Source organism: Myiozetetes cayanensis, unplaced genomic scaffold (genome assembly GCF_022539395.1).
Source record: "Myiozetetes cayanensis isolate MyiCay16 unplaced genomic scaffold, myiCay2020 scf1, whole genome shotgun sequence".
Lineage (NCBI taxonomy): Eukaryota > Metazoa > Chordata > Aves > Passeriformes > Tyrannidae > Myiozetetes > Myiozetetes cayanensis.
The window spans coordinates 87926426-87952254 of NW_026086604.1; the positions used below are offsets into that span (position 1 = coordinate 87926426).

The 25829-nt window shown below is 40.8% G+C and overlaps 2 protein-coding genes across 6 annotated transcripts; one reads left to right on the plus strand and one right to left on the minus strand.

Annotated features, from left to right (window-relative positions):
• Window positions 1-506: 506 nt before the first annotated feature.
• On the minus strand, window positions 507-10904 carry PAK1IP1 (PAK1 interacting protein 1). The gene is made up of 10 exons (XM_050314103.1): window positions 10553-10904; window positions 8922-9084; window positions 7021-7141; window positions 6858-6932; window positions 6146-6198; window positions 5543-5688; window positions 5354-5451; window positions 4546-4645; window positions 3219-3345; window positions 507-2609 (listed from the first exon to the last, which is right to left on the minus strand). Exons 1-10 carry the CDS (start codon window positions 10613-10615, stop codon window positions 2449-2451), a joined length of 1107 nt encoding a protein of 368 aa, XP_050170060.1. The 5' UTR covers window positions 10616-10904; the 3' UTR covers window positions 507-2448.
• LOC126639788 (tRNA selenocysteine 1-associated protein 1-like) lies at window positions 10078-23847 on the plus strand. 5 transcript variants are annotated; one of them, XM_050315200.1, is made up of 10 exons: window positions 10078-10218; window positions 11780-11933; window positions 13336-13411; window positions 14417-14493; window positions 14590-14723; window positions 15278-15409; window positions 16295-16414; window positions 18573-18768; window positions 19383-19428; window positions 20221-20615. In XM_050315200.1, the coding sequence occupies exons 4-10, from the start codon at window positions 14464-14466 to the stop codon at window positions 20355-20357; spliced, it is 795 nt and encodes a 264-aa protein (XP_050171157.1). In that variant the 5' UTR covers window positions 10078-10218; window positions 11780-11933; window positions 13336-13411; window positions 14417-14463; the 3' UTR covers window positions 20358-20615. The 5 variants fall into 5 exon arrangements, with proteins under 5 accessions (XP_050171157.1, XP_050171241.1, XP_050171065.1 ...); XM_050315284.1 differs by lacking the exon at window positions 10078-10218 and adding an exon at window positions 10643-10740; XM_050315108.1 differs by lacking the exon at window positions 10078-10218 and adding an exon at window positions 10842-10899.
• The last annotated feature ends 1982 nt before the right edge of the window (window positions 23848-25829 follow it).

Here is a 25829-nt window from a genome sequence, read left to right on the forward strand (position 1 = left end):
TAAGTGATTTAAAAAACCTCCTCTCTCCCTGGAAAATGCCACAACCAACACATATCTAAACTACACTAGATGGGGTTCCCTTTTCAATTCAAGCTGTGTGATAGCTATGAGGTTCAAGCTTCACTGGGCTCTGCTTTGTAATCCAGGACAGGGGTTCCCCAAAAGGAGGAAGCAGGAAAACTGGAAGAAATCCACAGCTGCTGGAGCTATTGAACTCACCTGGGGGTCATCTCAGATGCTGCTTGCTAGGCTGTTGTTTCTTGCAGCTATGGCTCCATCTACTCTACCAGTGTCATGCACAGTCACCCTTTCTGACAGGGACAGATTTCTCACTGCTGACATCTCTCTCGGCACTGCTGCCTCTACCATTCTAAGCAGTTCCCTGAAAACTAGAATAAAGAATGTGCTGGAAAGGAAGATGTTCACAAGGAAACAACAATGACAATAAAAAATTGCCAAGTACTGGTTAGTAGCAGAGCATTCACTCAAGGTACAGAAAAAATGAGTTCTCCGCTAAGGACTGTTTCTGTATTTCACTTTAAAAGCTGTTAGGACTGTTTTTCACTGTCTCCAGTTCCCAAATGGTTCTAAGTCTCATGAGATGCATAATTCTTTGTTACTACACAAGGAGTTTCCATTTTTACAGATGTCTAATATTTACTTGCAAGTCTAAACTTTAGGACCAAAATTCAGTTGAATTTTTGCTTTTTAGTTCTTAAAATTATGTGCAGACTGGGTTTTTCCTGATGCTTATGCAAGCTTGCTTTTGCAATTGCGATGTCTGTGGCCATGAGCTCATGTTTTTAAAAATCCAAACAATAAAAACTGGTTTAGTAGTGGCAGCCATTTTGTCAAGGACATAAGATAAGCAATGTCAAATAGACATAACACTTTACAGATGAAAGCACTTTACACAGTTCTCTTATTTAAGCTTATACTTTGTAAGTTGTATATTTATCATAGAGGCCTTATGAATTAAAAATCTGTTTTGGTACTTTTCTGTCAAGACTACAAACCCTTTAAAGTCCTACATTATTTGCCTGTGTTTGTGAACACAAACATTTCAGGTATCATTAAAACTAAAAGCTGTGTAAGCTCAAACTAAATACCTTTAATGTTGAATTTAACTGAGCTCACATAAATCAACTATATTGAATATCCAAATCTAAATAAGGAAAGCAGTTACAGAAGGTAAATACAGATGCCCACTTCCAAGAGAATACTGCCATTGCCAGAGGAACAATTGCGTAACAGCACTGATGATGCTCACTTTGTTTGAGTGTCAGAGCATACACGGAGCTGAACTGCAATTATATTCTATTTTACAACCCTAAACCAGCCTGCATTCCTATCTCCAGATATGGCTCAATCTTTTTTCTGATTTTCTCTACTTCTTCTCTTGCTACACAAATAAGGAGGAACAGATTATTACTGAAGTGAATCAGAATAAAGCATAATTCCAATTATTCTTTGAAAGCAGAAGAAATAACGACTACTGTGGTAGTGCAGAAAACAACACTATCATGCTTTACACTTTAAAATAAAGAAAGGGAACATTTAGTACAGCTATTTGACCTCGTTCACTCCAGCTCAACTTTGTTTTTCCCACTGTATATTTGTAATAAGGCTTAGGATAAAATCCTGTTCCCACTGACTGATAAGGTCAGGAATTCAGTTTTTGTTTAAGGGCAAACAGAACAGATAGGTGACATTTTATCAGCATGGCAAAAATTTCAAATGTCATATAATTCTTATTTAACAATATGGCTCAGATCAAGGACTTGAAAAAAACACAACTGAAAGAGTAAGGAAAAGGTAAAACTATTGATATAAAGTCTTCTACCTAAAAATATGTATCATATTCTAAGCAAAAGGTTTCAATCATATGAACCATGGGTGTAAAAACTTAAAAAAAACTTAAATACATGAAGTATGGACATGGTAAAGAAGCCAAACATTTTGCTTATAAACATGTGTAACATTTCTAAGTGTAAGTCTACATCAAGAATTAGAAAGTATGGTTTCCTCTGAATGTGATCATCATACAGTAATGCAAGACAAAGGAAGATCATACTTTGAGTCAAATAAACAGTAACTTTTTCAACACCAAAATGAAAAGTATACATGTTTTTAATATGCATGGAAGTGAAGACAAAAATGTATCTGAGACAGATACAGCTATTTTTATTACTTTACCTGCCTTTTTCAGAACCAGTTAAAAAGTGTACGTTACTTTTAAGAGAAAAATATAAACATTATATATTATAAATTTATTTTTGCCTCCTTCACTTAGGAAAAGTTGCTCTTTCTTTTGTTAGGGTAAGAACATTAATTACTTTTAAACAACCGATCAGTTCAGAGGTGTATGGTCTGTTAGAGGTTTACATTCTTATAAAAACTAGAGCAACACCAGCATTTACTTTCATACAGGAGAGAATGAAGCTGCCTTCATGCCGGGCTATTTCGTTTCTTTTTCTTCTTTTGCAATGGAGCTTCCAATTTTTGTTTCTCAGGAATAATTTTTCTCTTTTTTTTTGCTGTTTTATCACTTGTATCAGTCCAACAAGCTTTGTTTTTCCTGACTATTGATGATTTTTCATCTTCTTTTTCTGAAAAAAAGCAAGAAATTATTCACACTGATTTTTATGTCCTGTCTTTGAAGTCTAAATGGCACAGAGACTTATTTGTATCTCATTTAAAAAAAGGGTTATAGTTTTTTATTTTACAGTGGAAAGTGCCATTTATGCTAGTTTTGCCTGTGAAATTAAAATATCTAAAGATCAAGTATGTAAATAGATAACAATACAGGAAAACAACTGCAAAAACCCCAAACAAATCGGAGTCAGACCTTGTAAGCTTGCCCAGCTACAATGGCCTCAGACCTAATTTTCTGTATAGGAAAACAAGACATGCAGTTCTGTCAAACTACTGATTTTCTTATCTGTCTCAAAAGCTTCACAGTGACTTCCTCAGTATGTTATTCCAGTAAAGAGAAAGAAAGCTTTAATAAAAGTGAAAAGAGGCTTATGTCCTCCAACAAACATACAGGATTGAGACACTATCAGATTGGTAAGTATATCTGTATCACTTGCCAGTGTCATCTCCACAGTTCTTCAAAATACCAAAACTTTTTCCAATGCATATAGTAGAAACCTCCTACTTAGTATATTCCATTTAACTGTCACATTAACAGTTGAAAATACACACAGTTCTGTTACCTTGAGATGATGTTGCAGCTTTATCAGAGTTTTCTTTCATTTCTGAAGCTCGGTCAAGCCATACTGCAAGACATGTCAGCCTAGCTTTGGTATTGACTTCACACAGTAAAGATGGCACATCTTTAATCTGAAGAAAACATTAAATAATATTATTTACACATTATTTTATTTCTGTTTAAATTTACTAAAGTTTTGAAGTGAGAAAGTACTTTCCACTTCATTGTTAGGCAATTGTATCACTCAATTGTATCACTCAATTGTATCGCTCTGGGGAGTACTTGAGAAAATATCCTATTACAGATATCAGGCGATAAAGTGTCACAACGTTAACACCATTAACACATCAGAAACTTTTGTATTAGGATATTGTACATCACAGAGCTGGACAGAGCAGCCCACAAAGTTATACAAAACTCTGCCTGGACAGAAAGCAAATCAGCACAGATTTGGTCAAAATAAATACAGTGTTACAGAGAAAAGTAAAGAATTTCCTGATCACTATGTCGATTATGGGGAACAGAAACAAGGGGAACAGAAATTTGTAGACGGGAAAAGAGGGATTTCACTATTGCACTTAGAAGTATAAAAATAATCAGAGTAAAATTAAAAATGGGCAAATTCAGATATGAAGCATATAAACGTTGAGAAATAATTATTTGAACTATTCAAGATACTTGGAGTGAAAAATAGTAGATCCTTCATTACTAGGCATTAAATTTTAAAAAATCTATTTGTGATTTTAGGAGCAAACAATAAACATGGTAAACTTAAAAGATAGACACGATTCCTTGTTGAACTGTGCTACTGGGAACTGCTTGAAAATACAGGAAATACAAGTACCCAGTGCAGTAACGGGTTTGAATTTTTCTGAAGGATAAGCTCCTCCCCTGACATGAATGACCACCTTCCTTGCCCCCTCCCCGACCCAAACCATAGAGTTTGTGTTTTTAAAAGAGTAGCAATAGTCATCAATATTACAAAAATTCACAGCAGTCCTTAGGACATATATAACTGATTAGATAGCCATAGGCCTGGCCAGGACAGTCTGATGGGAAGCATGACTTTACATATGAAGAGGAGATGAGATCTCGTAATATCATCAGACTTACAGTTTGTTTAAAAAAACCCTACAAAGCTAAAAAAATATAGAAGTGCGTAAATATATGTGTATATGTACCTACTGAACATAACATGGAAGAAGATCAAGACATCCAGATTTCAAGTAAAATTTCCTCAGTGATTTAAAATTAATCTTTATAACAGAACAGTCTGCAAATTTGGTTGTCTGATATGTTTCATAAATGTAACCAGCAGTCAATAGACCAACCTTATCAAGATCCAGATTCCACATTTTAATGTAACCATCACTGGATGCAGTAACAATAAGATGCTGTCCTTGTCTTTCAAAAGTATAAATATCTTTTATTCTGTGAAAAGAAAAGTAATATGTTTCTATTTTATAGCGTGGCAGTTCACTTCAGAACAGTAAGCTGACAAAAATGAAAGATGAATAGGCAACAGTTTAAAAAATCGGTTAGAACAAAAACCCACGAGTGACAGGCAGGAACTTGTAACAGTGATCTGGTTTGAGTGCTGTCATTTATATTAGGAACATTTGCCTTTGCTAGGCTAATTAAGATTCAATTCAGAATGCTTTATTACTTTAAAATATCCTCTATTAGACACACCAATGACATTACTGCTAAAGCTTTTGTGTTTTGATGAATTAAAAGCAATATTTGGACAAATATTTGGTACTCAACAATAACAGAATATGTGATTACACTCCTATTTGAATTGAATGAAACTGGTTTGTTTTTTTAAAGCATTTTTAAGAATCAGAATCAGTAAAGACAGGTTAAATACACACACACTTACTCACTCATAAACTTAGAACAGTAATGATTTTAAGTACATACCTGGTTGTTTTTGTAACATGCATGGACAGCACAGTACTGGTGCTCATAGTACAAGCAAATAGGTCTGTCCAATTTGAAATTTAGCACATAAGTAAATTCACTCTCTATACTAAACCAAAAACAATTGTAAAATATGCTGAACATTATAAGCCATTGAACTTTACTGAGGACTCAGCATTGCCTTAAGTATCTAAATAGTAAATGAATATAGAATACCTGTTTTCATGAGCTTTAAATTCACACAGGCATTTTTGAGAGTCGCAGCTATAGAACCTTATAATTTCATCATCTCCAGCTATGGCAAGGATAGAATCCTAGGAATGGGAAAAAAAGAAATACAAGTGTGATTAATTTCATGTGTTTCAAACCAGTTAATTTCCCAACACCTTTCTTTCTTGTACTTACTGTAATAAATCTAAGTGAAGAAATTCTCCTCTCTGTTGTAATGGTGCCAGTGATTGAAGCTGTGTCAAGTCTGTAGATATCCACTTTGTTTGTTATCACGGTCACATACCGCTCTCCATCAGGGGACCACTTAATTATGTGCGCATCTGTATACACAGAGACACTGACTTTTTGCACTCTATATTGCACGAGAATCTAAAAGTAAGAATCTTTAGAAGCTGTTAGACAGTTTTCTACCTAGACCTGAGAGAATATTCAGTGGAAAATCAAATAACCTAGAACAAACAAGTCAAACTATGCTCTTAAATGTTTTTTTCTGATTATCAGATTTGTGTAAAGAAAAACAAACCAAAACACATTTATTTAAATGTTCTGACATCAAATTTCAAGGAAAAATTACTTTAGTGATACTACGTTTTCCTTTTGGTAAATTATTATTACTATGGATATAAAATTACACATGCTTGCCTACATGTGTAAAAAAGACATTGTGAAAGTTGTTTGCAATTAACTGACTTGTTGATTAATTCAGTCTACTTTTCTTTACACAACAAATAAAACTATCTAATTCCACCTTATTTGGATTTAGACTGAAAAACTCACTTTGCTTCAGATTTTTGATGAAGGCCGATCGTCCTTCAACAAGATTCCAAGTTCTGAAAGACAACAAGAGATAATGTGCATTCTGGTTAAAAACAGCACAGCAAAATTTAAGTCTGATCTGCTGACATAAGGTACCCAAAGGAAGCTTTTAAGCATCTCTGTGCATTTGTCTACCTTCTTATTGCAAGAGAAAATGATGAGTTCATGTATGGCTTGCACAGTATAGAGTTGAATTTGCGTTATTTATTTTCTAAACCACCATTTGCAATACAGAGCCCAAAAGGAGCCCAATAGCAATTTGTGCTGTTAAAATAGAATTTTGTATCTTTAAAACAGATATCTACAGCAACATGGACACGCTCCAAGTGAAAAATTAGTTTCCTCACACTAAACAGAACCTTGACAGTTTCCAGAAGGTTAAGCAAATTGTGTTCCAAAATGCAAATATATTTATACATCTACAAGTGACTTGTAAAGAGTCAGAGCTCACAAGAGGAAAGTATGAACAGCAGGAAGCATTCTTAAGACTTTAAAATATTGCTGGTACTTAAAACTTCATAAGACAAACCAATGGATCTTTGAACCATTTGATGACAAATATGTTTTGCCAGTGTTTCATGGTCTAGTCCCAACATGGAATTGTTGCTTGTAATACCTTACTAAGAGTTACTGAATTATGATTCTCCACATTCCTTCGTCAGTTTTGACTCACCTTAAAGTTTTATCTGTTCCAACTGACAAAGCTAATTTCCCGGAAGGATGAATAGAAAGCGATGTCACCTGCCCCCTGATAAAAACAAAACGAGTCACATGTATTATTTACAAGGAAAATAAACATGAAAATGTACATGAATATACAGATTTAAGAAACTCACTTATGTGCCTTAATGGATTTCAGACATTCCCATCTCTTTGTGTTCCAGATACAAATGAGTCCATCTTCAGCCCCACTCAAGAGATGTGAAGTACCATAGAACTCCAAACAAGTTATTGTACCTAGAAATACAAACTACAGCTATTAACAACGTTGTACGTACCAAACAGTTATTGCACAGAGAACATTGGAATTAACAGGAAAGCATTTTCCATCAAAACATGGCAGCTACTACCCTACCCTTGGGAAAATCTAAATTATTTCCTAAGTATTTCTTCACAAAACCCTAAAATTTTCTTGTTACATTCAATCCCTGATGTGTTCTATCAGTCATCCTTTAGCCATACATGTCTGAACTCCACCTGGTCTTTCCTCTGACACAGCAGTACTCAAACACTGTGGCACAGGTGACACGGGGCTCCTATCAGCCATATCAAAGCCCTGCTGCTCCTGACACACAGCTGAATTTAATGCACATACTGCATCCCATAAGCACCAGATTCACCATACAGGAGTTAAATGCAGGTACTGTGCCCAGTCCAACTCCAGGTTCTTCTTAGCTCATCAAGACTGAGCTACAAATGACCCAAACAGGTTTATTTGGACAGCCATTAACTGGTGACTGTACCAATTATATAGACAAAGCGTGCACCCTCAGCAAGTTTGAAGACGACAGCAAGCCAAGTAAGGAAGGATGTGATGCCATCCAGAGGAACCTGGACAAGCTCAAGAAGTGGGCCCATGGGAACCTCATGAGATTCCACGAAGCACCGTGAAAGCCCTGGTATCAATACAAGCTGGGGGATGAACAGATCAAGAGCAGCCCTGCCAAGAGGTACTTGGGCGTGCTGGTGGATGAGAGGCTGGACATGAGCCAGCGATGTGCGCTTCCAACCCAGAAAGCCAATTGTATCCTGGGCTGCATCAAAAGGTCAGCAGGTTGAGGGAGGGGATTCTGTCCCTCTACGTAGCTCGGGTGAGATCCCACCTGGAGTGCTGCATTCATCCCTGGGGTCCCAACAAAAGACGGATGTGAACCTCTTGGAGCAAGTCCAGAGGAGGGCCATGAAGATGACTAGAGAGATGGAACACCTCTCCTGTGAGGAAAGGCTGAGAGAATGAGAATTGTTCAGCTGGGAGAAGAGAAGGCTGCAGGAAGAGCTTACTTTGGTCGTCCAGCACTTGAAGGGGGCTTGTAAGAAAGATAGGCACAAACTTTTTAGCAGGGCCTGTTGTGACAGGACAAGGAGTAACAGTTTTAAATTGAAAAGGGTCAGTTTAGATTAGATATAAGGAAGAAATGTTTTTACAAGGAGGGCAGTGATACATTGAAACAGTTTGCCTAGAGAGGTGATCCATGCTCCAGCCCTGGAAACCTTGAAGGCCAAACCGGTCGGGGCTCTAAGTAACCCGATCTGGTTGAAGATGTCCCTGCTCAATGCAAGAGGGTTGGACTACATGACCTTTAAAAGGTCCCTTCCAACCCAAACTATTTTATGATTCAATGATGTGCTTTCATGGCTATAATTCAGCCAGCACATACAGTGGGAAATGTACCACATTAACTCATCTGGCAGCAGCAACCTGCTCTCACACATGCAACTTTCCTGACAGAAGAAAAATGGCACATGAGCCATTTGTGGGTCATAATTTTTTTAGCAGTTAAAACTAAAAATAGTTGGAAGAAGCAGCTATATTTGTGGCAGCATTAATATCCAAAATAATTTTTTTACTTTTATGCTCAAAAGTTCACCTTGTTTGTATCACCAGACCATCATGGCTGCAACACCATCACTATTGAAGTCTTATAAAAAAGAATTAGTTTTCTTCTTCTGGTGAGGGCTGGTTTTTCAGCTACAATTTTATATCATTAATGCTTTTTACAAAGAAATGCTCCCTTACCATTGTGCTGTAGCAGCGCCCCATGTTCTATCTTCTTTTTCATGTCATAGATTTGGATTGTCTCATCTCTGCTCCCAGTGACCACATATCTGTTATTCACTGCTACTGCTGACAACGAGGCAGAGTGGGCATGATGTGTAAAATCAGGGACAATTGTCCAGGACTGTAAATGAAATGCAAAACAAACAGGTATTTCTGAAGCTTACCATAGTAAGCTTCCACTTCATCGTCCCATAATTTTATTTTGTAAAAGAAAAACCTGAAAGAGTCTGTGTGCAAAAATCAGAATCAGAGAATCGATTAGGTTGGAAAACACCACTGAGACCATCGACCAACAGACTATGGCACTAAGTGCCACGTCCAGTCTTTCTTTAAACACCTCCAGGGATGGTGACTCAACCACCTCCCTGGCAGTCCATTCCAATGTCTAATCACCCTTCTTGTGAAGAAATTCTTCCTGATGTCCAACCTAAACTTCCCCTATAGTGCAGCTTAAGACTGTGTCCTCTCATCCTGCTGCTAGTTGCCTAGGAATAGAAGTCGGACCCTCACCTGGCAAAAACCTCCTTTCAGGTAGTTGTAGAGAGTGATAAGGTCACCCCTGAGCCTCCTTTTCTCCATGCTAAACAACCCCAGCTCCCTCAGCTGCTCATGATCAGACCTGTGCTTCAGACCCTCCACCAGCTCATTGCCCATCTGTGGACCTGCTCCAGCACCTCAGTGTATTTCCTGAACTGAGGGGCCCAGAACTGGACACAGTACTCGAGGTGTGGCTGTGTACTTGTACACCAGTGCCAAGTACAGGGGGAGGAATTACACCTAAGCATAATGGGATCTTACTGAGTTAATGTACTGTTAGGAGATTAGTCCAAAGGACTTAAGCGTGCAAGCCGCCCCTTGTAATCAGCGCCGTGCTTAGACGAAGCTGCCTGTGAAAAAGCGTCTGCACAGAGACAAATCTCACGGCCAAGGGAGGCGGACCCTCTGGTTTTCCACCACGGCAGGCTGGAGACACGCCTCCCACCGGGCACCAGCCCCCACACCACGTCCCGTCCATGCCCTGCGCAGCTCTTCGCCCTCACCCCCGCGTGGAAAGAAGCAGCCCCGCGCCGCAGCCCCCCGCACGCAGGCGGCTTCCCGCAGCCCGGAGGAGGCTTCCCGCAGCTGCTGGGAACCCTCTAGGGCAGCGAGGGGGCCGAGCCTGTCGGGAGGGGCCGCGGGAGGGCCGCCCCGCCCCCGCAGCGCGCTTTAAGAGCCCCGGCGGCGGCCGGAACCGCGGCCGCGGATGGGGGAGACGGTGAGTGCCGGGGGTGGGCGCGGCCACTTCCCCCCATTCCTCCCGCGATTTTCCTTCATATATTCCCCCTCCCCCCCCCGCCGTTCTTCCCCACTTCTCCGGAAGTGTTCCAGGCCAGGCTGGATGGGGCTCTGAGCAGCCTGGTCTCGTGGAAGGTATCCTGGCCTGTGGCCGGAGTGGTGGTGGTGGTGGAGGTGGTGGGGGTGTTCGAATTCCATGATCCTTTCCAACACAAACCACCATTCTGCGATTCTATGCACCTTCCTCCTCCCTTCCGGCTCTCTTCCTCCCTGCTCGCGTCCATCCCCTCCCCCAGTTCCCCCGTCCCCGTTACCTGCCCGGGCCGCGTGGCGAACCCCAGCAGCACCTGCTCGTAGCACCCCGCCACCAGCTCCATCCGCCGCCGCTCGGCGCCGCCCCGGGCTTCCTGACGGCTCTTCCGCCCGCCCGCCCGCCGCGCTGCCTGCGCCGCTCCGCGCCGGCTCCGCGCGTGGCGTGCCCGGCGGCGCTCGCTCGCCTCGGGTGAGGAGGAGAATCCCGCGGGAGCGGCCGCGGAGCGGGAAGCGCCGCGGGGACGGGCGCGGGGTCAGGCCGCGCGCGGGGCAGCCCGCGCGGGGGGGGCCTGGCGGGGCGGAAGCGGCGCTGGCGCGGGCGGTGATGGCGGCGGGCAGGACGAGAGGCGTTAGTGCCGGGATCGGGAGGGGGGGAGCGGGGACCGGCACCGGGGGCTGCTGGCGAGGAAAGAGGGGCGCGAACCGATCTGCGGGGAGCTAGGGAGGAGGGGAGGGGAGGGGCGGTTGGACCTTTCCCTTCCCCCGGGGCCGCAGGGCCGCCGCCTCCTCCCTCAGGGCGTGTGGGGCGGGGAGGCCCCGGCGGCGCTTGGGCCGAGGCGCCAGAGAACGGGCTCCCCAACCATCTTCCCAGCGCTGGGCCCGCCGGCTTTCATTTTTATACGGTCGGGTGGTTTTATAGTTGGTGGGTTTTTTCGGTATTTTTTTCGGTTCGTTTTCTTATCGCGTAGCACAATGAGCGGGAAGCGCGGCGGCGGCGCCAGTGTGGCCGCTCGCTGAGGGCCGCGGCCGGGCGGGGCGCACTTGTGGTCGGGCTCTTCCCGTCGTGCCGAGTGGCTCAGTTAGAGAAATGCGTCACGGCTCGGGCCTGGGCCCGGCCGGGGTCATCGCGCCGGCCCGAGGGGCTCCGGGAGCTTCCCCCGGCCCCCTGCCCTGACCCAGCGCCTCGTGTGAGCGAAATTAGTGCCGCAGGAAGGGGGCGGCTGGGCCGCTGCCCGCCTGAGCGGTGTTCACGCCGATTCTGCCTGTCGATAGCTTCGCCCGCTTTTTTGCACGTACAAACGCAATAATGGAAAAAAAAAAAGTGGAATACAGCAAAAAGCTGCTATGATGCGTGTGTAATCCAGTTGAGCACGTGTTTGAATGCTGCAGGTTGAAGCTGCCCAACTGCCTAAATGAAAGCTAGCTACAGTTAAGACAAATGTTAAGGAAAAAAAAGAGATGTTTATACATGCTGGTTTAACTGCTTTTAAAATGTTTTTATTTCGTAGTGAAAAGATCAAGAGGTGACGTCGAGATTGGACGGGGAAGAGGACAAATCCAGTTTTGCTTAAAAGTCGGTGAGAAGCAGTTGCATCACGTGCCTCCTGACAGCCTCTTGCTGTGTGTGCCCGTCTTCTGCTAGATCTGCATGAGTGAAAAGCGGTAAGTTTAAAAATAGGTACTGTGCAGCCATGAATTTGAAAGTTATTTATTTCAGTGTTCGAGCTTGGGAAGTTCATAGTTCCTCTTATTAAACAGAAATGTTCCAGTTAGAGGAACATCATTCTATGGATATTTGTATTAGTAAGGACCATCTTTAACAGAAAGATGTTGCTGCTGATAATTATAATGAACACAGTTACTTTTAGTAAGTGTATTTTCAATTTACCACATACTAATCTCACTAGGACTAGACTGTGTTTTAAGGGCTTGTTGGTACTTGACTGTTTTGTTGCCTCCAGAGTGGCTGTGGGGATAGAGTCCATAGTTATTTTGAATAGTACCATGCCTGGATGGTCTAATTATGGCTTATGGCTATCCTATGTCAGAAGCAGTGCTCTGAACTGCTCCCCTCTGTGGGCAAGCCTTTAAGGCATTATGGACGCTCTGTTTTTATTGCATTATGTGAACGTGGATTTGATCAGCCAGGATGTAAAACATAACATAAATTTGTGCATGGAAATAGAAATTAGAACTTCAGCAATCAAGCATCTGCATCGAAGGAGCAACACTGGCTATAAAAAAACCAGCAGTGGTGAATGAACAGCTGTGTGTGGAAGTAAATGCAGAATACTTTATAAATGAAAATGGTTTTTGCACTGAATTATGTTTGCTAGATGACTAGGGGAAAAAGCTTAAAGAAAGAATATTGGAATCAACAAAGATACATACCTCTTCAGGAAAGTGTCTGCTGGTTTAGTGGTAGCAGTAAAAGGTTATTTATTGGCTAACTCAGTGGTAGGGAGTGAAATGTGTAAATGAAAAAGGCAAAACAGAGAAGACAGTCCTAAGAAAAGGTGCAGAGAAAGATCACGTTTATCTGTACTGTGCCCTCATCCTACTTTTATTTCTATTATTTAGCATGTAGGAAGTACCACTGCTTGTTTTCAGCTGTGTAGTTTGTGGTACAAGTGAATCAACTCCTAATTTAGCTAAAAGGGGAAAAACCTGGGGAATTCTGCAAAACATACTGAAGCCTGTGTCTTGTTGCCTTGTTCTGACCTTTAGAATCTTCTGAATTACTGGGTTATTATCTGTAGGTATTTCAGAATTAAGGGTAAGGTGTAGGTGACTTAAAAGTTCTCTGTAACTTTCTAGTTCTTTGGACAGTGGGAAGACTTTATGGTCTGTTGCAGTTTAAGACAGTGAAAATTACTTCTAATCATAATCCCATTGGCCATATATCCTTTTCACACCTATTGCTTTAGCAGTGACAAGTTAGAACTTAAAAAATTAAGCTCTGACTTAATACCATTCAAAGGATGCAGTGGGGTGAACATATTTGGAAGTAATTAATCTCAGGGATAAAATTCTTCATCCTTTTTGTCCGCTGTCCTTTTTCCAGCTGAAGGAGTGAACTGAATCTGTGCAGCCATACTGTTTGAGAAACACAGAAGACAGTTTGAATCATGGCAAGCCAGGTAAGATCATGTGGTCAGAAATACAGGCTTGCAGTGCCTAAATGGATTCCAGAACCATACTCAGAATTCCTAGTAAATGTAAAGCTGAAATAGCTAGCTTGCTCTGAGTTGGGTGTTCTTTTAGTCCTGTGATTTCTTCCGGCAGTGTGGTAATTGGTGGCTGTCCTCTGGACACTTAATTGTGTCAACTGAAGCAGATTGGGGGCGTAACATTTAAGTTTTGCAGTTTGGATTATTTGAGTGTGAGTTCTTCTGAAGGACCTTGCGTGTAACACTCTCTATATAAGATACATGTAGAGGTGTTATAGAGGAAGAACAATAAAACCTGCGTAAGTAAAAGTTGTGGAACGTCATTCTCATTTTTGGAAGTCCTTGTTCTTCAGAATCTCGAGAGGGAGGCAACCTGTCTTAATATGGCTGTTTCCTCTCCTTTTTTGTGCAGTTACCCCACTCACTTCCTTTTTTGAACTGTGGTTTTTGGGGTTCTAGTTTTCTTTTTTTCCTTTTTTTTTTTTTTTTTGGTAAGAGGCACTTTTTTATGCCTCTTTCTTCCTGGCCTTGCGTCTGGGTTCAAGTTTTCCCTCAGCCAAGCTAGTGCCTGTTCCTGGTCTGCTTTCTCCTTGCATTCCATTCATTGGCCTCTTGTCGTTGTTCCTGGCCTGGGAGTGACTCACTGCTGGGTAGTGAGGAGAGGCATCTCACAGAAGAAGAATTCCTACCTAGGTGAGGGGAAGATAGGGACAGCGGAGATCCCTTTTGGAAGAGTGACGATTTCCCTGCCTCCTCATCACTCAGACTGTGCTGCGGCAGGATTTTTTGCGTCCTGGAGCTCAAGCGGAACACAGTCCAGTCCTGAAGCTAATTAACATTTAGGATTGGCCTGCATCAAAGGGCTATCTGCTTTTTCCCTAATTCCCAGAGGAAGCTGTCAATCCTTTAGCCAGCTTGACAAGTCAGGGGAATATGGCTGTTCATACAATCCTTTGGCTCTGTTATTTTTGCCAGGCGTTTTCCCCAGAGGCTGCTTTCCCTCATGGGAGGCGGAGGGAGAAATGGGACCCCAGGCTTCTTTCAAGGGCAAGGTGAATATGGGGAAATCACCTGTGGTGATGGGGAGTGGGAGGGAGGAATGTAAATGAGGCTAAAAACTATAAAGGTGATTTTTTTTCTCCCTACAGGACTTGATGGCGAAAAAAAGAGAATGTCTCCAGGCATACAGCTGGTGGAGAACACCACAGAAGAAACGGAAGAAAAAGAACAAAATAAAACCAGGAAGAATAGAGTTTGTCCCTAGTAGTACTAATACAACCAGGTAAAGACCTTTGGAAAGGAGAAGCTCTGACCCCTTACCTGTTTAAATTGATGATGACTAGTGAAGACCATCACTTATCTTTAAAATCCTGAAATGGCACACCTAATACTCTAAGTATTGCTTATAGAATTGTCTTGCCAGTAGAATAATCAGGATTTTTTTCTAGTGTCTCCCCCATAATCACTTCAGAAGTGGTGGCAAAATAGTCTCTTTTGAATTGTGGCTCTAACTTAATAGTTTTCCTTGATGTTTTTGGGTGCCCTGCCCTTCAGACACCGAATATTACTTTCTAAAAAGTTTTTTAAATAAATACAGGTCTTTGTTAAAATGCTTTCTCTTGCAAAAGTGGTAGAATGGACCCAGAGAAACAAAGAATTCCTTGCTGGAGTGATGGCATTGCAGTTCTGTTCATTACTCAGCAGAGTTTTGCAGTCTGTTCATATTTTTGTCTCTGTCCAAAGATAACTGTCGTGCTTGTATGTTGGGTACTTTAATACTGCAGTGAGCTATGTTAGTCTCAAACTTGACTGTGGTTCTCTTTTACTTTTTTAAAGACCAGATTATTCAATATTTGTTGGGGAGCTTACTCCAGAGGTGGATGATTTCCAGCTTTATGACTATTTCCTAAAGAGGTACCCCTCATGTATTGACTGCAAAATAGCAACAGACCTGCTGGGATATTCCAGGTAATGTCTGAAAATGTTTAAACAGTGTCAGTATGTTTGCTTCTATAAGTAATATATAAGAACTTGCATCAGAACTGCTTCTGCATCTTCTTCAGAGGCAGGAAGAGAGAGTGAGACTAGCCTCTGGCATTATTTTTTTAACAGCATATGGTTAGTTTAGGCAGCTAATCTGATAAGCTTCTGTTTAGCCATATGAATATCTGCATGAAGCTAGATGGTGGGAGAAGTGAGACCTCTATGTGGACATGTGTGCTGCTGTGCCTGCCTGCAGCAGTCTGTCCACTTAGTCATCTGCAGTACTGAAGACAAGCTAATTCCCTTTTTACATGTAAAGAAAAGTGTGAGGCCTAGCAAATCTTAGGGGGTTGGGAGACCAAACCAGTATCAGAAAATAAAGCTTAGCAGAAGTTACACTGGCCAGGCAGTGAGTCAAGCAGGGATGAGCGGGTTTGCTGTTCAGACAACACTGGATGTAATGGTCTAATTCAAAAAAACTTGCAAAAAAGGAGAATGGAAATCAGAAAAAGCTAATTTAAAAAATGTTAGAGCTGTACAGCAGTAGGAGTGGTTTAATGCTAAGTGATAAATTACCTGCTGTAAGTGCAAAAATATGGAATCTGGTTACTTAAATAGTTAAAACTTACTGTTTTGCTGGCTTTCAGCAAGTTGCATCTTAATGCTGTCAACAAGCTTTTTGCTTCTGGCCCAAGTCTTTAATTTTGTAAAAGCATCTTCTGTGCATGTGCACGTGGAAGAGAGGTTGCTTAGGTAATAAAAGCTATAGTAGCTACTATTTTCTGTTTTCATGAAGACAGAAATTGCATTCATTAGCTTTGTAACTGTTATGAATACTAGAATTTGTTTTTTCCCTTTTGAAAATTGTAGAGGGTATGCCTTTGTCAGATTTGGTGAGCAAGGTGATCAGATGAGGGCACTGCAAGACTGCCAGAATGCACCAGGTCTGGGGGGAAAACGAATCCGGCTGAGCATAGGAATTTCTAAAAGGTAACAAATGAGTTGTGCATTGATACAGTAATTCTGAATAATCGGATTCTTTTAGCTCTGCCTTTGTAAAGACTGTGGCTCTTGCTATAATGGCTATACACACAATGCAGTCTACAAAACCAAAATCACAGAAGCGTTGTGTTTGGACTACCTGGATTCATCAGTCTCTTTCAGTATTCCTGGGGGAATCCAACTCTTAAATCTAGCCAGATTGTATAACTTGGGCTTACCTGTTGTAACCAGCCTTAATTCTTACACTAGTGAAGCTGAATGCATTTGTAAATATTTTTCAGGTTTGAGTCTGAAGAAGGCAGAAGGGACAACAAGTGTTTGGTTTTTATGCTAGGAAGCTTTTCTTCTAGACCTTTCCCTGTAGTTTAGGCAAGCTAGTACGTTGCTAGTTTTAAAGTAAGCTGGCAGAGGAAGGAACTCCTTAGTGGAAAAATACAGAATATGGAGGGGAAGAAGCCAAAGGAGATGTTGCTTGAACAATTTGTTTAGGATACTGTCTTTTGCTTTTCAAGTAATGAGAGCAGTAGGAAATTTAAAGCTGATTGGTTTGGAGAGGGTTTTTTACTCTGCCAGCTTAGTTCTCTGTCAGTTATTTAAAACAATTCAGTTAGTGTCTTGATACCAAATTTGATAAACTTTGACCCGGAATACAGACAAATATATACAACTTCATATAAAACAATTTCAGTATGTATTCATGAGGTTAGTTTGTGTGTTCTGTTGGAAGACTAAAAATAACAGCTTCTGTTTGTTTTTACCCTGGATAATTCTGCAAATGTTGCCTTGTTGCTTTGGAACAGAAATGCTCTTATCCAAGAGAGCACTGTCCAGAATTGCATTGACTAAATTGCTTTGAGAGTAAGAAGAGGTCCCAGAGAAACAGGTTTTCTCACATATGCTATCCAGAAAAATGTTAGCAGCATTTTCAGATTTTTTTTTCCTACAGAGATGGATGTAGGAGAGAAGTTGAAAGCAGAAGACTGAGACATTGTGCAATCATTTGTTTACCACAGTAGTATACCTATTTATTAGAATGTGTTTGTAGCTTCAAAGTAATGAAAAAAATGTGGGTATTGAAATACACATCACTAATCTATACCTGTTTCTAAATGGCTGAGTACTGTGCTCTCCTAACATTAAAATATCCAGCCATCAGAGTAGTTTGTCACTAAATCACTTAACATTGGAAACTCTATTTCTGAGCTCCTTCAGTTTGTGTTCTTGGCAAAAAGCCTTGCTCTGAATTTTCTGTAGCAAAGTGGAGATAAGGAGAAATTGGACTCTGCAAACTGGAGTTCTGCTTGCACTTAATCTGTAAAGAAATGTCTAAGCATAGGGGATTTCTTGGAACATGCAGCTGGTTTATCAGAATGTTTTTCATGTAGCGTATCTCTGTGTTAGTACAGACAGTACTTGTGCAGTGATACTTGCATTAGTGTGTGAAGTTGTCCCTGAGGAAAAATCTGCTTAGGAAAGGGAAAGTAGTGAAAACTACTTGCCTGGCCCTTTAATCTTAGGAACCATTGAGTTTTGTCATATTCCTGCTGCTTTGGCTTCATTCTGGATAATGGCAGTGCTGACTTCACCTGACAGCTATGCTTTGTCACCTGCCCATGGACTAAAAATTGAGTAGGTGAAGGGTAGGCATGGTAAATTGGCAGGCAGTGCCAGATGCTCCACTGAAAGAGATAATCTGACTTCACCTCTTGTTTCTGGAAATAACAAGATTTAGTATTAACCAAACAAAAGACAGAAGGGCTAATTAAGACTTTAAATCTTTAAAGCACCTTTAAAAGTATCTTTAAAGCAGTGGTGCTTGATAAAGGTCTCTGGTCTTAATAAATGATTTTTTAACATCAGCTTGCTTAAATGGATACTAAAAATACTCAAACGGATTACAGATAAATGTAATTGAGTTAATCCACAGGAATAATTACTTTTGGCATTGGTGAAGGTGAGAGTATTTGGTTCTGTATAAACATGAGATACTGTGCTGTGACTTAAAACTGTTGCTTAAGCAACTGTTTAGAAAAGCTTCCTTTTAAACTGGGAAGTCTGTAAATTACGGCAAGTTGTTTAACTTCAGCAGTGGGTTTACAGTTTATTGTCCTCAAACTCTAACTGTATATAACTTCTCATGTTTCAGACTGAAAGCAGAATTCCAGCGGTACCAGTCATACAACTATAACGATTATTACCAAGATTATCAGAACTACTACTCACAGTGGAATTATGATCCTTATACTGAGTACAACTACAACTCCTATACTCCCTATGATAGCATGCAAGCTGTTGGAGAATGCTCTTTAGGAGATGCTGTTATGGCTCCAGCTGTTTTTGAGGTAAAGATACTACACACTTGATTCTAAAAAAATTCACAAATAACAAGTTGTATGAATTGTGTAAGTCAGAGCAAAAAAAGTCCTAAAAATGAAATCGTGGTCAAATTAGCGTGGAGGTTAGATTAGCAGGCATCATTGAAAGCTATCTTTGAATTAAGTGGTTAAGTAGTGCATCTATAGAATTAGGTATTCATACACCATTATTTGTTCATGTATGCCAGATAACAGTTCTGAAGCACAATTGTATAGGCTTTCTCTCTTCCTAGTTTTGATATATTTTCTTGAAGCAAATTAAAGAATTACTGTAAGATGATCTTATCTGAGTTAGCCATTTTATCAATTACAACTTCCAGAAGTCCTTTCCAAGCTGAACTTAAACTATAGTTTTCTAAACAAAGAAACAAACAATCTCCAAACCTAAACAAACCAACAAAATCCCCCAAACCACTAAAAACCAACAACAAACACCCTGAAAAAAAACCCTCCCTAACACACACCACCTCCCCCTGCTTATTTTGTAGCTGGGGGAGCAGGAAGTGGTTTGGAAGTATGAAAATATTTCGGATTTGTGATGTTTTCTGAAATGGATTGATTAAACCTTTCTTTTCTTTTAGGAAGCTTCAGCCATGACTGAAATCAATGATGACCTAATAACTGAAGGTAATGATAATTCTATCACTGCAAATTGAATTTAGCCATACTTCTGCCCTTCAACAATACAGCCAATGACTACTGGATAAACAATGTTTTTGAATTTCAGCTAATGTAGTAGGATCCTCTGTGGGTTATAGCTAAGATGAGGTAGGATTTTACAGCAAATAGGGTTCACCATGTCAAGTAGAATGGGACATTGTCAACAACAATTCATAGTAGGTTTCTTTAACTTTCTCTTCATTCTCCTTCTGAAGTGACCTATTAGAGAATTTACCATATGTTTGTGCAAATTCTGCTAAAATCATTGTACGTTACTCATTAGTAGGCAAAAACTTGGTTTTCCGAAACCTGAGATAAAAGCTTATGTTGCAGTTCTTAAATGGAGGATTCAACTTGCACTTAAGTTCTATACAAGATCTTTGTTTGGCCTGTAAAGTTTGTAGACAGTTCCTCACAGAGAGGCATCTTGTGTTAGCATTCAGAAACTTTATCCTGCCTAACATATATTGTGGTAGAAGTTATTTAAATGGATTTTGGTAGATTATCATGCTTAACTATCCTTAAATCTGCACTTTATATTGAAGTAGCAGTCTAGTCCTAGCATTTTAATACACAGATTCCCAAAGAAATTGGACTTGTTAGGTTTGTTGAAATTCTAGGTGAATAAACATCTTGCTGAATTTACTATTAAATCTGTTAAATTTGACTGAAATACATTTTATGAGGCATTTGCTTCAGGTTTTCGTGTGCAAGCTTTCCAAGATCTAACACTTATACTTACTAGGCTTTTCTTTTCAGATCCACAGCTGTACTTGGATGTTGATGAAATGAACAGACAATTCATGGAGACAAGTGAAGAACTCTATGATGCCCTCATGAATTGTCACTGGCAACCTCTGGATACGGTCACTTCTGACATCCCTTCTGCTATTTAAGTGTCTTATATAGCATGACCGTTATGACCAAGGTGCTAAAACTACATTTCTTCTACATTACTCTAGATCATAAGTTTTAAAGCACAATGATAGGTTGGGTTTTTTTGCTATGCTTTTGACAGTTTCTGTAATCTTTTTTTTTTTTTTTTGTTCATCCCTTGGAGCATCTTGAAATCATGTAAATATTCTAGAAATGTAAAGAGTTCATGGGGTCTAAAGATAGACTTGCCTGTGTAAATAAAATTTTGTTTCTGCAAACCTGCCAGCAAGGGATTTTACTTACATGTGTGAAACACATTCTCTTCTGGCCTGTTGAATTTAGCTGGAGGCAGTAGGAGTATTTCACCTGTCTTTGGTATGGGCAGCAGGACTAGCAAAAACTAGCTCTCACATATTTCCAGGTTACCTAGGCAATCTTTTACAAGCTCTTAACATACTTTATCTGTACAGTTTTAACATACAGAAGGGCAAACTTTCAGCAGTCATAGTTGCAAACATTCCAAAGACTAAGGATGATACCTACTGATAATTTTAATTCTGCCCTTCTTGTTAGTCTTCTCAAGTGATGCTCTACAGCAAAGAAACTGGTGTAACATAATGTGTTCTTAAACCTGCAAATCCTTGGAGAAGACTTAAGTTTAAAGGAGGAAGAATAACCCATCAGGAGTTACAGTATCCCAGCTAGTAACAACTCTTCAACTAAGTTGCACCCTATCATAATCATCTGTTACTTGTTCAGTCTTCATTCTCAGAGGTTTCATAGTGATGAGGTTATAAATCTTAGGATGACAGTGCTGAGTATTCAAAAGAGATTAGGGGAGATGGCAATGAAGAATGTTCTGCTTTAAGATAGCAACTTCTGAGTGGCTTCCTCTAAACTGTTACTATCTGGTGTTTTCCAGCCATAGGGACATCTTAAGCTCCTGTGTATGCAAAAGTATTTACTGCTTAATGTACACAATAAAGTAAATTTAGGCTGAAAACAGAAGAACACTCTTTGAAGAGAAAAAGGTAGAAATCATCAGCTAGCTAATAGCCATGAAAGCTACTAAAGCTAGTCAAGTACTTTGGGGTACTGCCATGTGTGTTTTGGGGACAGTCAAAACTGTAATTGCTAGAATGGCAGATAGGAATGAAGTCCTCTGGCTTTTTTTTTTTTTAATGACTTAATTACATTAAAGGGGTGGTCATAACCTATATGCTGTTCTTAAATGTGAAACTAATGTGAAACTGCAGACTTGGCAGAGGAGGTCACTTCTAGCTGCTCACCAGAATCTCCATATTTTCTCTTCACAGTTTAATTTCAGCTAAATTTCTTTTTCAAAGCTCCACCCATGAAATGCAGATGCTCTAAACTAGAAAAGGTTTTAGAGTGCTATAGGAAGTTCATTCTTCCTGGATTTCGTACAGATGCATATGTAGAGAGAAAACAAAAAAATTCATTTAGGCAGGGAGCATATTATCAGAGTTTTAGCAACTGTTTCCCTGCTTTGAAGAGAATTAGTTGTCAGGTGGCTGGAAAGTGGGCTTTCTAAGGGGAAGATCTCCCTTGTGTGAACCGGTCAGTCTTTGGAGGATGGTAGTAGGGAAATTATTGATGGGAATGTGACAGAAAGTGGAATAAATGAAGCAAGGATCTGGATGGGAAGGGGAGTACTGGTGCATGTGTAGATTTGTTTCAGGGGACTGCAGAAGGGGACTTAAGACAGTAGGTGCAGGCCCCTTGAATTTGGATAGGAGCGTTAAAGCTTCACACTGGATTTGATGCCACTTCAGTTGTAGTGCATAGCTGTGGTGCTTAAGCTTTGTGTTGCTAAGCAAAGGATTTTGTATCTGGCAAGCACCATCATCACAAGCAACAAGACAGCTTCCAGGCCTGTTCCTGGGTTACATTCTCCTTTGAAGTGCATATCCTGCTTTGCATACCATTATGTAACACCATACTGAAGTTGCAGCAAGTAATTTGTGGAAACCTTTTGTTGTGTTTCCAGTTTAAAAATGCGATGCTAAAGATATATGTTGGTTTGGTTGAACTGCTGTGGAGTATCTGCTGATTTTTGGCATCCAGGAGGTTGATCTGTGTGTGAACTATGTAGTGAGGGGCCTATGTAGCTGTGTGATTTCTCTTAGCATCACATAAACCTCAAAGTCAGTCTCTAGCCACCACATTTATGCAGATTTTACATGTTAAAAAGGTCTCTACACTTTGCATTAGAAACTGTTTTCAGACATGCATGCACCTTCTGTTCTGGCCTGTAAAGTATCCATTTAGGGAAAATACTGTTATGAAATGCACTGAAAGAGGTTGTTTGGGCCATTAATTCTGCACACTTGAGAAATGGTGGGGAATATATTTTATTCTAGTCAACATACAAGAAAAGAGAGGTGAGGAAGGGAGTCTGCTGGTTGCAGCCCATGTCATACCCATTCTAAAGTAGCTCTCTGACTTCATCTTCTGTCCCCTGAGCCTTACTAGCCTATCCTGCTTTCCAGTTAGGAGTGCATATACGGGATCAAGATGTGTGTGGAGCACATTCTTTACTGTAAAGGCATACTGAAAAACTTTTTCCTGTATGAGTCTAAGTCAGGAAATTCAGGAAAAAGTGAGCACATTGGAACTGTTGGAATGCATTGCTGAGACTTTTAACTGAGGAAACTTACAGCTCTGATACCACCTGCAATAGCTAGCTTACACCAAGACCTGAATGTGTACATCATACATATGCCTGCTATCAGTTCTACAAAGATCTGATTGCAGTAGAAACATAAAATATTGGAAGCAATGTTTTCAACACACTATTTCACTTTGTCCAGTTTTGTCTGTTTTACCTAGCTGAAATGTTGTGGGTTTGGGTTTTTTTTAAACTCTGATGAAGGTTTGTTTTTTTTGGAAGGATATTTAGTGTTGGTTTTATAAACTCTTTATTGTACCTAGGTGTGATAGATAGTGCCTTTACCTAAAACCTGCTAATTTCTTGAAGAAGAGCAATGTTTTTGTTTTCCATCACTTCTCTGAACAGAAAAGCTTTAGTACCATGGTTTGAGGGGCTACTGATCCTGCAGTCAGTAAACAGGGAGAAAAACAGGCTAAAAAAAGGGCAAAGAGTACTTAAAAGGGTACAAAAAGGTTAAATGGTACTTAAGCCGTGAATGTTTCTTTTTGCAGGGATGCTCTTGGACCAACAGCTTCTTTCTAGCGCTACCTCAAAGTAACTTGCAGATATAACTCACAGGGAAGATTGATCAAATGGTGATGATCACTATCATTCTGCTGGAGATATATATATATTTGCCTTTTGTTTTGTCTCATTTTTAATGACATTTATTTAATTTCAGTGACTCATGTCAATAGACTTTGTTTGACTACGTCGACAAGTATTTCTGAGTCATGAGTTTCATTAAAGGCATGTCACCATCTGGAAATTGTTCTAAATAAGTAAAATGGAAGTAAAATAAGTAAATAAAGAAGCACTTGAATTTACAGAGCAAATGTAGTGTAGCTGCCTTTGACACATACTTGGAAGGGAATATTGCGATTACAGCGTATCGTAATATACTTGGCATACATCAGAAAAATGTACACATTTGCCCAACTCCTACAGGTCCAGCACAGGAGGGAGTTTAGTCAGTTCCCCACACAGGTACCCCTTTAGAAGCTGGCATTGTTACTAATGAGTGTCTGTTACCACAGGGCACTGTTTATACCCCTTTGTAAATCCTGCTCTTCCCATAACAGAAATACATTATGATACCCTTCCTTCCTCTCCCTGAAGTTTGAAGCTAGCATGCTACTTGGTTCCTGGAAAAAGTTACAAATCCAGGCTAAAATACTTTTTTTTTTTTTTTTTATGATTATACAGATGTAGATCTTGACATGTATTGTATAAACAGCGTCATCCTAAAGTTAGTCATCAGATGTTGTACATGGGCAGTTTACACAAGATGAGGTGGTTCTTGCAGGTGACTTCTAAACCCATGTGTTCCATGTTCTGGAAAGTATCCTCTCTAATTGTGAGTCATCCCATGCAAGTAAAATTGTATTTGCAAGGGTGGGGCAAAAGGGGAGGGGTCTGGAGTTCCAAAGGTGTAGTTCATGAGAAAGGGCAGCTACTTTCCAGATATTTCTATCTGAGGTTTTTGGAAATGGCTATCTCCTTTAGATAATAATGAAAACAGGACTGAGAAATTGAGGAGTTAAGTCATATACGAGAGCTGGGAAGGCATGATGAGGTTAAAAAAAGTATGAAACAAAGCTTGGGCAGCACAGAATTCCCCAGTAATATTTCTTCTAAAAGCTGTTCCTCCTCTGCTGTTGCTGCTGGTTTACATTTCTGCAGGCCTTCAGAATTGACCTTGCTGGTTTGAGACCCCCTTAATTCCCCCCACCACTCCCAGTTCTGCATTCTTTCTTGAGGTGTGTGCTGGAACAAATGTTTTTATTTTTTGGTGGAACGGGTGTATGTGGTACATCACAGCTATTCCACAGTTAAGTACCTGGGCCTCACTCTATGTTAGTTTTTAGTACATTCTAGTTTGGGGTTTTGTTTTCTTTGTAAGGGTGAGCACTTTTATTGGCTTGTATAGGGAAGGTGCTCTTGATTTTCTGCTCTGCTCTGTGATTCCCAAGGCAGGTGAATGCTATAAAGAAGATGCAGATCCATAGATTTTTCTTAACTGTAGTTTCAGTTGAATTACAAAAAAAAAAAAACCCAAAACCACACAAAGCCAAAACAAAACACATTTTTACATATTGTAGCTTTGTAATAGGAATGCACTCTTCCTCATGTTTTGAGAAGGAAAAAGCTATGTCGAAGCATTCCCCCACTACCTGCTCCCGATCTGCCACAAACGGGCGACGACAAACCTGCACCATCGCAGTTCCCCTTGCTTACACAGACGCAAGGGATAGCGGCATCCCGGGGCCGTACCGCGTACCCCCTGGTGCCCTTTTTCCTGCTGCGTTCCCCACACTGCCCTTCGCCGGCTCCTCAGCAGGAACAAGGGAATATCTGCCCCTCCGCCGTCCCTCGGGGGAGGCAGACGGCGGGCAAGTTGTATTCCCGAGGCGGGAATAGTGTCTGGGCCGCCAGAGCATTCAAGTATTAGAAGGGTGGGTGCCAAGAGGTCGGATCCGGGCTCCTCGTGGTGGTGCCCAGCAATAGGACGACATACAGTGGGCAGAAACTGATGCACAGGAAGTTCCACCCGAACGTGAGGAAGAACTTATTTACTCTGCGGGTGACCGCGAGTGGAAAACAGACTGCCCAGAGAGACTATGGAGACACACCCCCCTCTCCCCCCGCTGGGGATATTCAAGAATTGTCTCAATGCAATCCTGTGCCATGTGCTCTGGGACGACCCTGCTTGAGCAGGGAGGTCGGACCGGATGACCCACTACGGTCTCTTCCAACCTAGCCCATTCCCTGTGAAGCGCCGTGGGAACAAGGGAGAAGGCGGAGAAGCCGCAAGCGC